Source organism: Microtus ochrogaster, chromosome 16 (assembly GCF_000317375.1).
Source record: "Microtus ochrogaster isolate Prairie Vole_2 chromosome 16, MicOch1.0, whole genome shotgun sequence".
NCBI lineage: Eukaryota > Metazoa > Chordata > Mammalia > Rodentia > Cricetidae > Microtus > Microtus ochrogaster.
In genome coordinates this window covers 27,199,375-27,211,414 of record NC_022018.1, presented here as the reverse complement: position 1 = coordinate 27,211,414, position 12,040 = coordinate 27,199,375, and the positions used below count along the sequence as shown (strand labels likewise).

The following is a 12,040-nucleotide window of genomic DNA, read 5'->3' as shown; positions in this document are numbered from 1 at the left end:
GCCTGTCCTGGAACTAGCTCTCTAGACCAGGCTGGGCTCGAACTCACAGAGATCCGCCTGCCTCTGCCTCCCGAGTGCTGGGATTAAAGGCGTGCGCCACCACCGCCCGGCCCCTGTATTTTTATTTCTTACAGTGCATTTATCTAGCTTAAGTTATTACTTTCTTTGTAGAATTCGAAAGAGTTCCTTCTGCCTCTCCTTTTGCCTGCCATTATTGGGTATACTTTGCTTTTGTTAGTTGTTTTTTTTTTTTAATTTATTTATTTATTATGGATACAATATTCTGTCTGTGTGTATGTCAGCAGGTCAGAAGAGGGCACAGATCTCATTACAGATGGTTGTAAGCCACCATGTGGTTGCCGGGAACTGAACTCAGGACTTTTGTAATTTATTTTTTTTTCCTTTTTTTTTTTTTTGTATGAACTCAGGACTTTTGGAAGAGCAGGCAATGCTCTTAACCACTGAGCCATCTCTCCAGCCCTGTTAGTTGGTTTTAGAATCAACTACTGTCTCTACTGATGGTTTTCAGATTTGTATCTAAACTCTCAATATATCTCTTGTTTCCCACTAGACATTTCCAGCTGACCTCTAGTCTTTCTAACCCTATCTTCCTCAAAAGTCAGTTCTTCCAGGGAGCTTACCTGGTTCTCTGCATTGGTTATGACCATCAGTCCACTTAGATCAAGCCTCTGGGTCAGCCTTCCTGCTGCCCTTTCCTCGAAGAGTGTGCTAAGGTCTCGTCTCTGTTTGCTTTGCTGGACCACATGCGAGAGTCCATCGCATCCTCATTCCATGCTGCTGGTGATTGTCATCTGAAATCTAATTTGTGGGCTTATAAACATCTTTGCCTTAACCATCTACTTTCTGATTGTATTTGAGGCTTACCTTACAACAGGAGATTCACCTGTGGTACTGTAAACCTGGTCAGAACCCTGTTGCTGTGGGGGCCATAAGCGCCAGTAGAGAAGCTGCTGCTACAGTCTTGCTAATGGATACGCTGTGCCTGCCAAACTGCCTCCTAAATACTTACTTTTCTGCCCATAGATTAGTGCTTCTGCCAGCAGTGGTCAGCAGAGGCTCATCCAGCTGGGGAAAATGGTACATCTGTATCGCTCCCTCCAATGTCCCTCAGGGAACATCCCCAACATAAAAAAAATACGTAAGAGCCATCAGGTGGAGTGGAGTGTTGTAGAACTCAGCCTTCTAGCCATGACATGGCTGTGGCACTCTTTTATGCCCAAGATTGAGCCCTTCAACATTCATCAAGGGGAGGAGAGCAACCCTTCCCTCTGTGAGTGACATTTGATTGGCAGTTAACAGTTGCTGAAGGGGAGGGACTCACAGACCTGCCTCTTCCTGAGGATCTATGGGCAGTTGAGGGTTGCTGAGGGAGGAAGAGGTGTTTTTTTCTGTGGAGCAGGCACTGGTGAGTTGTCCTTGTCCCTATAAATAGTCCTTTACTCCTGTTTTCCTGTTGTTGTTTTTTTTTAAGACCCTAATTAAACTCATTGGTTCACCTAAAATAAGGGGTGGAGTAGAAGGAAGACTGAACAGGAAGGGGAGGGGACAGAAGAGGATAATGGGGGCTGAATATGATCAAATTAAATAATCACATGTATTTAATTGTCAAACACTCAGTACTTATAATTAATATATGTTAATAAAAACTCTAAAAAATAAACTTTGGAATAAAGTCTACCATATGTAAGTGGGGTGGGGTCATGTAGTGTGTAGCTTTGCTTTATGGTTCTCTGTCCACTCCCATAGGGGCAAAAACTGTCTTAATTTTCCTAATATCTAACTTAAAAGAAAGAAAATACTTTAATGGAAACAAGAAAGTTTTATTGCGAGTGGCCTAAACTATCAACATGGACAAACGTGACAGGAATAGCCCAAGCTACTGCTGTCAGATTGCTGAGGGCACGGAGCCCACTCTTTAGGCTTGTTATTAGGGGAGTTTAGAATAGTTTTAGTTGGTGTGCTAGAGGTGGGTTCCGTGGTGCCATTTTCATGCATCACATCTTTGTCACCTCTTGCTCTTTCATGATGTGCGTGCACATGCACATATGTATACGTAAACTTCCAGGCCCCCTCTATAAGAAAAAATATTAAAGACATAAATATTTAATATTTCAACACAGTCTGTGACCCTCACTTCCCCACTAGTGTCTTTTAATGCTCCCTAAACAAGACGCTGACCTTCAGAATGTATTCTGAGGTTGCCCTCCTTGAGTCCTCTATATAAGCTTGCTGATTGGTCAATGTTTTTAGTTTAGTAGCTTGTGTGTATCCAAAGCTTAGAAGTGGTATTTAATAACATGCTGTCTTTCCTGCTGGGGTAGAAATCTGTTTTCTCTGACATTTCCTTTAAGTCTAATTATTTTTACTTCTGTGTATTAGCACTTTTAAAGACTTGACAAATATTTGATTACATTTTCTGTGAATTTTCCCTGAGATTATGTTCTTGTTCAGAAAACATGATCTGTTCACTAGTATAAATGTAAAAACTCTTTAGAAAACATTGAATAATATGACAAAGTTAAACATAAATTGAGATGAATGTGCTAACATACTTGTGCTCATGCCAGTGAGAGCCTTGAGTATTATTTTTTGCTGGTGCTGGTTTTGTTGTGTTTGTTTTATTTTGTTTTGTTTTTAAGGCAGGGTCTGCCCATCCTAGTCTACTGTGTGGAACAGCAGGCAGGCCTCAAACTCACAGAGATCTACCTGCCTCCCTAGTGCTGGGATTAAAGACATGTGTCTCTGTGCCCTGCTCAGCTTGAGTATTATTTTCAATATGCACCATGGGAGTCGGGTTTCATTTCCATCCTGAGTTTCAAATGTAGTTAGACAAAGATGGGAAAGACTCTATTGCTCTGAAATCAAGTAAGCAGAGGTGTGGAAGTAGAAATCCAGCATTTAGGAGTGCTATCATGCTTTATGGCTTGGTATTATGTTAATACTAGACTGTAAATAGGCAAACATTTGTGTTCACATCCAGAGTCCTGTATTTGATGTTTGTCTGTATAGTATGCTCAGATAAGCATTGTGTAGCAAAGCTTCTTTAGAATAAAAACTGAAGTATTTTTTAAATCTTTATCCTCAGGATCCAAGTTCGAAACATGGCAACTTTGAAAGATAGTAAGTATGTTGTTTCTCTTGATATGTAAATTGAGTCAAACTAAATTTTGACAAATAGAACTAGTTTTTTTTGTTTGTTTGTTTGTTTTTGTTTTTCGAGACAGGGTTTCTCTGTGGCTTTGGAGCCTGTCCTGGAACTAGCTCTCTAGACCAGGCTGGTCTCTAACTCACAGAGATCCGCCTGCCTCTGCCTCCCGAGTGCTGGGATTAAAGGCGTGCGCCACCATCGCCTGGCTAGAACTAGTTTTTAAGATGCACCAGTTGGGCAGGCAGCATGGCTTAGCAGGTAAAGGTTCTAGCCACCAAGCTTAAGGGCTTCATTGGAAAGAGAACCAACTCCTGCAAGTTCTCTGATCTCCGTATGCACACCATGGTGCACACCCACATGGGAGAACCAACTCCTGCAAGTTCTCTGATCTCCGTGTGCACACCATGGTGCACACCCACATGGGAGAACCAACTCCTGCCAGTTCTCTGATCTCCGTGTGCACACCATGGTGCACACCCACATGGGTACTCTCACAAGATAAATAATAGCAAAAAATATATATGTTTTTATACACACACACACATATATATGAGTTGTTAGCCTATTGTATCTTTTTCAAAGTTGTCAAATTAGTTTATACTCTGTGTGTTGGATTTATTTTCAAAGACCACATGAATGACACAGAAGAATGCTGGTCCTTATGACCTGCAGAATAATAATGATAGAAAAACCTATACTACTTCCATGTTTGTATTAAAACAACTGAAAATAATGGTATGAAGTAAGTGAGGCCATTTTTTTCCAGTTTAATATGTGTGTGGTGCTCGTTTCTACATCCTGTGTAGCTGGTCTTGCTCCGTGACTGGGACTAGTTTGTGCACTTAGATTAGCTTAGTGTCAGCTGCTTGTTGTTGAGCCGTAGTGCTAATTATTCTGCAGGCCACTTAAGAAAGATTGCTCTCTGTATTCACAGATGAAATTGTACTCTGCCTTCTTTGTCTAACACGGCACTTTGAATTTTTAGTTACCAGAAGACTGAAGTCCATCAAAAACATCCAGAAAATTACCAAGTCTATGAAGATGGTGGCAGCTGCAAAGTATGCCCGGGCTGAGCGGGAGCTGAAGCCAGCTCGAGTGTATGGAACAGGCTCCTTGGGTGAGTTAGGAGGAGTGTCCACACAGAGATGATGTGCTCTTAGTGAATCTAGTGCTGGGTGCTTTTGTCCACTTTCAAAAGCCCAGATGTACCTGGGAGGAGGAACTCTCATCTGAGGAATTGCCACCTCCCACGCCCGCCATGAAATTGGCCTATGGGTGTGTTTGTTTGACATCTTTTTGACTGCTAATTGATGCAGAGAGGCCCAGCCCACTGTGGGCTGTGCCATCCCTGGGCAGGAGGACCTAAGCTGTATATAAAATAAGTGGAGAAAACCAGCAAGCTGCCGTCCTCCAAGGCTTCTGCTTCAGTTCTTGCTCCCAGGTCCTTGTCTTGGTTCTCTGAGGTGATCAGCTGTTACCTGGAATGTAAAATAAAATAAAACGTGTCCTCCTTAAGTTACTTCGAATCCCCGTTTTATCAACAGAAACCAAACTAAGATATTTGGTATGGTACCAAGCCCATCCTGAGCACTCTGTGCGCATTCATGTTTTCATGCATATACATTTACATGCACATGTGATTTCTGCACAGCCCAGGGTCACATAAGTAAGCAAAGCTGTGTTTTGCTGCAAAGCCTGTGTATTATCACTGTCTGTGAGTGTTAACTTAAACAGCCTAAAACCTTTCCAGGGTTATTGTACTGCCATCTCAAAGACTAAGAAAGGCTGTCTTCCCATTAATAACCTTGTGTGCTGTTTTAGGACAGCGGGGGTGGGGACAGCTAGTGAGTGGGAAACAGACAGGGCAACTTGATTGTAACTTTATGTAATCTCTTCTTGAATTCTTTTCCTACAGAGAAAAGTGATATGGTATTTTTAGAACTTATTTTATATTTAGATGATTTTATACTGATTTGATTATTTGTCATAGAAATAATAAGCAAAAGCAATAGGAAATTTCCCATCCTGACTGTAATTACATTATCCAAATTCTTTCAGTATCCTGTTGCCTTTTACTGAAATCCATGTCAAAGAATTTGTTTTGTTTTGGGTTTCAAGACAGTTTTCCCTATGTATCCCTGGCTGTCCTGGTGCCCACTTTATAGAGCAGGTTGACCTTGAACTCACAGAGATCCCTTTGTCTCCCTAGTGCTGGGATTAAAGGCTTGCGCCACCACTGCCTGGCAGAGTTTAACTTACTGTGAAATGTTTGCAAATTTGAAAGTGAAGGAGGTCATGTAGACGGCTAAGATTTTATTGCCCATCCTCTACAGCCTTCTGCTGGTCCCCTTGCTTTGCTCTCACCCAAGGCTGCAGTGAATGAAGCCATTCTGTCCCTCCTGCACACCTCTTTACAGTAAGAACGCAGTTGTCAGTGACACGCAAGTCTATATAGTTCTAATCCTGCTTCTTCTCCTCTGGCCACCTGCTCTGTAGGCCTCCCGAGCCATCTTATTCCCAGTGGCATCTTTCCATATCACTTTCTGTTCTTTATTTCTCTTGTCATTATGTTATAGCGTTCTCTCTTCTTCTTTTTTTCTTTCATCTTGAAGGAAAAAAATCAGTGAAGAGACATAGAAAGTATAAATAGCAGTTTATTTTGAAAAACACACACTCCAGACACTGGCGTGGGCTGCCATGAAGTCAATAGAGGTGGGTGGCATATTCTGGAGATGACAGCCAAGGTAGAATTATTAAAGGAAAGCGAGGAAAACTCCTGAAGTGTGGGGGGGGGGGGTCCAAGAGGGAAACACCCTTCTTTCTCACAGTCACCTAGGAAAGTCCACTATAAGGATATCAAAACCACACTGTAAACGATGCTTATGTATAACCAAGGTTTCTTGACGGTGCAGGCCTTTTTACTATGCATGTATGCGGGGAATACGCTGGTTTTCGAATCTTTAATTAGTGCCTGTGTAAAAGTGCCAGTAAAGGCCAGGCTAGGGTGTCAGGGCCCCTGGAACTGGAGTTATGGGGGTTATAATGCAGTGAGGTCTCGAACCCACCTCAGGTCCTCTGCAAGAGCAGCAGGTGCTCTTTACCATTGAGCCATTTGTCCCTCTTTGTCTCAGTTTTTGGTGTAGCAACAGCAGTCTTTCTCCAGTCTCAAGGATGTTTACGCAGAAAGGAACATTTTGACAGTCGAGAGATCCCAACCCCAACAAGACTCAGTTATGGTTTGCTTGATAACCTTGTATCTAACTCCTTTGAGACTGCTCAGAATTCATGTTTACTCTTATGACTGGCATCATGAATTCTGGACCAAGATTTTAGTGCAAACAAGGTTTATGCTCAATGTAGTGATATTTCGTTTGTATTTTAATAAATAAAACTGGCCTGAAGTTCAGAGAGTAAAACAGCCACAGTGATCAGCCTTACAGACAAGGCAATGGTGACACACACCTTTAATCCCAGTAGCCATACTAGTTTGCCATAGAAACCAGACAGTAGTGATGCATACCTTTAATGCCAGCCTTAGAGAGGAATTTAAGGCGGGAGGAGACAGCTCTCAGAGTCTCATTCTGAGAGATTCCTAGAGGCAGGATTGACATTTTGGATTGGGGTTGAGGTAAGAGCCAATGACTGGCTGTTTTGCTTTTCTGTTATTCAGGTTGAACCCCAGTTTCTGTCTCTGGGTTTTTATTAATTGTGCTACAGCTCTCTTCTAGGACTTTCTTCTCCCCACTCTACCTTTCAGGTCTATTGTATGTATGTACTGTGTATGTGTAGAAGCCAGGGTTGGATATGAGGTCTCAGTCAAATCTCTACCTATTTCTTTCAAAGATAGGCTCTTTCATTGAACCTGGAACTCACAGTTTTGGCTAGTCTGGCTGGCCAGTGAGCCCTAGGGATCCATCCGTTTGTCTTCACCCTAACACTGGGGTCATAAACATTCACCAACATTTCTTGTAAACATGGGTGCATTCCTTAAGTCCTCGTGGTTGTGGGGCAAGCACTTACCAACAGAACTATCTCCTTTACCCCTTGTGGGTTTTTCTTTTAACCTAACAATTATGTTATGACCCATTGTGTCCTTGTTTGTTTTGCTATTGGTGGTGGTATGTGCCTTTAATCCCAGCACTTGGGAGGCAGAGGCAGGCGGATCTCTGTGAATTCAAGGCCAGCCTGGTCTACGAGAGCTAGTTCCAGGATAGTCTCCAAAGCTACAGAGAAACCCTGTCTTGAAAAACCAAAAAAATAAATAAATAAAAATATCATTCTGCAGGTCCAACACTTAGGACAGTTAACCCTTGCTAAATAGATAAGGGAATGAAACTAACTTAAGGGTGGGGGGAGATGGAGAAAAAGAAGCATTAACTTTCAAGGCAAATTTTGCTTGTTTTGAAATTAATTAATTATCTGTGTATATATGCATTAGATGTGAATTGCCTCAAGTTCTCTTACGCTCTTCCATACCTTTTTTAAACATCCACTTGATACTGCTGAAGGACATTTTCCACACAGAAATGATAGAACACAGATGAAAACTCAGATGAAAAGGGTTTTGTTTTTTGTTTTTTTTGTTTTTTTTCCAGATTGCACTTATTATATCTGCGGTGTTGTATACCTGCATGCTAGAAGAGGGCACCAGAACTCATTGTGGATGGTGTGAGCCGCCGTGTGGCTGCTGGGAATTGAACTCAGGGCCTCACCCTGTACTCTACAGCACTTGAGCTGCACCTCTGCTGCCCTAGAGTTGTAAACACTTCATTGCTTTACTGGTTTGCACAATCAAAAATTCAAACCAAGTTAATGTTCAGATCTCTACCTCATTCGTGTGAAAAGGAGAGCACTTAACTGATACCTTTCCTGCTAATTAGAGTTAAATAAAGAATCCTTCCCTTAATGAAGGAGAAATTCCCATGAGTGTCTGTGATGGAGCAGTTGGGACAGAAGCTCCCAACAGCTCAGGATATGTAAGCTGGAAAGTGCTGACTGCAGACAGAAAACGAACGTTAATTTAAATGTCTCAAGATTGGGGGCAGGAGTTTATGCTGTGAAATGTTTTCTAAAAAATTGCATGTGTGCTCCCCACTCCCAGGATTTTGTGGTTTTAAGTTCTTTTGGCTTAGGAAGGGGGCACTTAGCATAAAAATGCGAAATTCTTACTGTACAATGAACACAGAAATGATTTCTTAAGGTTAAGCACATGTGGTGGCGGTGAAGATGTCCCTGCAGTCCTGGTAGCAGCTAGCTGTTGAAAGCCACCCTGGGTCTGATGCTCTTGATCCCCTCAGCTTCTTGTTTTTTGTCACAGGTAATTCATCTAGTAAGATCCCGGTGTCTTCCCCCTCTCCCGCCAAGACAAGAGTTACTCTGTGTAGCCCAGGCTGGCCTTGAACTCACAGAGATACACTCGCCTCTGCCTCTCTAGTGCTGGGATTAAAAACGTGCGCCACCACTGCCTGGCAATCCAGGTATTTTTTATCTCACTTAATTTCTTTGCCTCTGCTTCTTAGAAAACAGACCAGGAAAGTTAATAAAGTAATGCCAAAAATAAATTGACACCCATAACTTCAATGTCCACAGTTTCTATAAAATAAGAGCATGATGTGCAGGTTACACGAGAGGCTTAGTAAATACTTGCTTACTACTTTTTTTAGCTCTGTGCTGGAATTTACATTGTATAAAAGTCTGATATCCAGTTAAGCAGTTACTTTTGTGTTCTACCTTCCTTTTGGTTGTATCTAGGTATTTTACTCAATATTTTTTAATAATCTGGCCACCAGTTGATCCTTAGGAATCTTTGCAGTGTCCTGGTTGTAAATGGAGTAAGTACACAAAAACCCTTGATACTCATCAGGTGCCACCTAAGACAAGTGAAGAGTTGAAGGCAGCTCCCTTCAGTGACTTAAAATTTCATTTCAGTACTCCTTGTTTTGTTTTTTAGCGCTTTATGAGAAGGCTGATATTAAGGGACCTGAGGACAAGAAGAAACACCTCCTTATTGGTGTGTCGTCAGATCGAGGGCTTTGTGGTGCTATTCATTCCTCAGTGGCTAAACAGATGAAGAATGAGGTAGCTAACCTCACAGCAGCTGGGAAAGAAGTTATGATTGTTGGAATTGGTGACAAAATCAAGGGCATACTTTATAGGTAAATGTGCTATGTGTTCATGTTCAGAGGAATGGAAACATGAATGAATGGAAGTTTCTTTGATAGAGAAGCCTCATGATGTATTGGAGTGTGTATTCTGTTTTACTTTTTATATATTGTGTGTGTGTGTGTGTATACGCATGTATGTGTATACACTTCCTTGATACAATGGAATACAATAAGAATTAACAGGTCTATTGGCATTAAGCTAAAGAGGGAATCTATACAGAATTGTCACGGCCTAAAAATACAAGAACGGAAATCTGTTAAGTAACTTGTTAAGGTTGACCAGAAGGAATATAAACTAGAGAGCCCTTTGTAGTTCTTAGCTCTTGGGAGGGACTCTGAAAGCAGTGCTCGTGATGTATGGGACAACTTCCCCACACCCACAGAAACCTCACCATGTTAACGTTTTTCTTTCCTCTATGTTCTTGTAACACAGGCATCTCATTAGCTCTTTCTATGATCTCTAGGACTCACTCTGACCAGTTTTTGGTGTCATTCAAAGATGTGGGACGGAAGCCCCCTACTTTTGGAGACGCATCAGTCATTGCCCTGGAATTGTTGAATTCTGGATATGAATTTGATGAAGGCTCTATCATTTTTAATCAGTTCAAGTAAGGACATTAAGAACTCAGAGCTCTTTTGTGTTCGTGTTCTGAATGCCTACTTAGTTGAGAAGTTATTTTGTTACTTACATGTGCTTCTGTTATTTGTAGGTCTGTTATCTCCTACAAGACAGAAGAGAAGCCCATCTTCTCTCTCAACACCATCGCAAGTGCTGGTAAGCTGCCTTCACATGCAGGTGTTGGCGTCAGGAGCTGTCTGTACACTGAGGAAAGCCAGGGCTTATCAGGTTGTTTTGTTAGTGTTCATTTCTGAATGTAGTCTCTATCTGTAGCCCAGGCTGATCTCAGATTTTCATCGAACTGTTCGGCCTCCCAGGTAGCGAGGATTGTTAAGTGTGCACTGCCTCTCCTGCATTGGGCTACTTTTAAGGAGCACCAGATGGGGACTGGAAACATGGCTCCATGGTTAAGAGCACCTGTTACTCTTGCAAAGAATGTGGGTTTGGTTCCCAGCATGCACATGACAGTTCACAGCTGTCTTTCAGTCCACTTCTAGCCCTTTTCTGGCTCTTTGGGCATAAGGCACACATGTGCAAAACACTCATACACACAAAATAAAAATCAATAAGTCTTTAAAAGAAAGAAAGGCGGCGGCGGCAGTCATGCATTTTAGCAGTCCTCAGTCATGTAGAGTCGTGTAGACAACCCAGCTCCATGCCTTCACTTAGTGAGCAAATACCGCTAAGCATGCTTCTGTTTTCAGTGACCAAAAAGCCTTACTAAAAATTAGCTTAATGCATGTTTAACTGGATGTTGAGAGCCTACTTTGTATGTCAAGAAGTTAGTTACGCAAACATGTTGTGGATCAGAGTATAGTCTAGGTAAAACACTTGGCCAAGTTTCAATAGAGAGTTTACCTTTTCCTAAAAATTTTATAATTCAGATTTCAGCCTTTACACTCAGGAGGGTTTTGCTCCAAGCATGAGCTCTTGTATTCTATCTCCATAGATCTCATTTATACCAGGAATCAAGTAGAATAAATGTGCCCATAACCTTCCTTTCCTTTGAAGTGTTCGGTTCTCACTGAAGTTGGTAACCAGGTTATTTTCTAGTTGTCACTTCTGCATCCGTAAGTGCCATTGTTGTATGGTGGTGTTTCCTAGACTTTCCCTGATGCAGTTTTACCTTTGTTGGACTTGTATTATAAACAATTGTTTTTTTAAAAAATTGGATTTATGCTGTTGGCAAACACCACCTGCTGTGCAGTCAGATGTCTAGGAAGAGATTGAACTTGTTCACAACTAATTCATGACCCACTGACCTGTTGTCTTATTGTTGATGGTCATCTTCACTCAGCAGTACATCTTAGAAATAATGCTTCCTCCTTGTAGTTATTATAGTTCATCTATTGAGCTTTACATTTCTTTATTTGGGTTGTGTATAGACACGGGGTCTTGCTGTCTAGCCCGGACTAGCCTCCAGATGTAGAATCTTCTTGCTTTCGCTTCCTGTATGACACCACACCCTGTGTGGGTTCTTTTTTTAAAATAGTTAAAATCAAAACCATCTAAGATTTAGTGAAGCACAGTACTATTTCAACACTCATGGATGAATTTGAAATATGCTTGTAAATATCCAATTGAATTCTAATCCTAATATCAGCTTCTAGCTTTTCCAGTATTGATATTACAAAGGCCTTTCCTCCCTGTGTCATACTTCATTCTTAGTTCTTTAGTAATTAATGGCTAAGGTTGATTTGTATAGTGCTTTTAGATTCAGTCTTTGTTTTTTTTTTTTTCTTTTCATTGGAAAAAAGCATTTTTATAGAGTGCTGTGTATGTGGCAAATGTTTGGCTGCCTGCTATTCAGAGAGCTTTATAATCATGAAACCTAATCCCCACCACACACACACCTTAATCCCATAGCTGAGGACTGAACCAAGGACCTTACACTTGCTAGGCAAGCATTCTGCCGTTGAGCTTAAAGCCCCAACCCCATAACTGAGATTTAGTGCTTATTTTAAATGTGAACTTCAAGTAAACCTTCTGGGGCAAATTGCTAAATAACTATTGACACATTTTGTTGACAATATGCTATGGAAATAGAAGAAATTATTAGAATAAATTTTATTCAACTCAAGATGATTT

At 41.4% G+C, this 12,040-nt stretch overlaps 1 protein-coding gene across 3 annotated transcripts in view; it reads left to right on the top strand.

Moving 5' to 3' along the window:
* Positions 1-12,040, top strand: part of Atp5f1c (ATP synthase F1 subunit gamma) — a 23,871-nt gene that overhangs the window by 7,029 nt on the left and 4,802 nt on the right. For all 3 annotated transcript variants that reach the window (XM_005354883.3, XM_013349050.1, XM_026783053.1), the window contains exons 2-6: positions 3,107-3,141; positions 4,155-4,286; positions 9,120-9,324; positions 9,798-9,941; positions 10,044-10,108. In XM_005354883.3, coding sequence (XP_005354940.1) covers positions 3,107-3,141; positions 4,155-4,286; positions 9,120-9,324; positions 9,798-9,941; positions 10,044-10,108 — 581 coding nt within the window. The remainder of the gene's footprint in view (positions 1-3,106; positions 3,142-4,154; positions 4,287-9,119; positions 9,325-9,797; positions 9,942-10,043; positions 10,109-12,040) is intronic.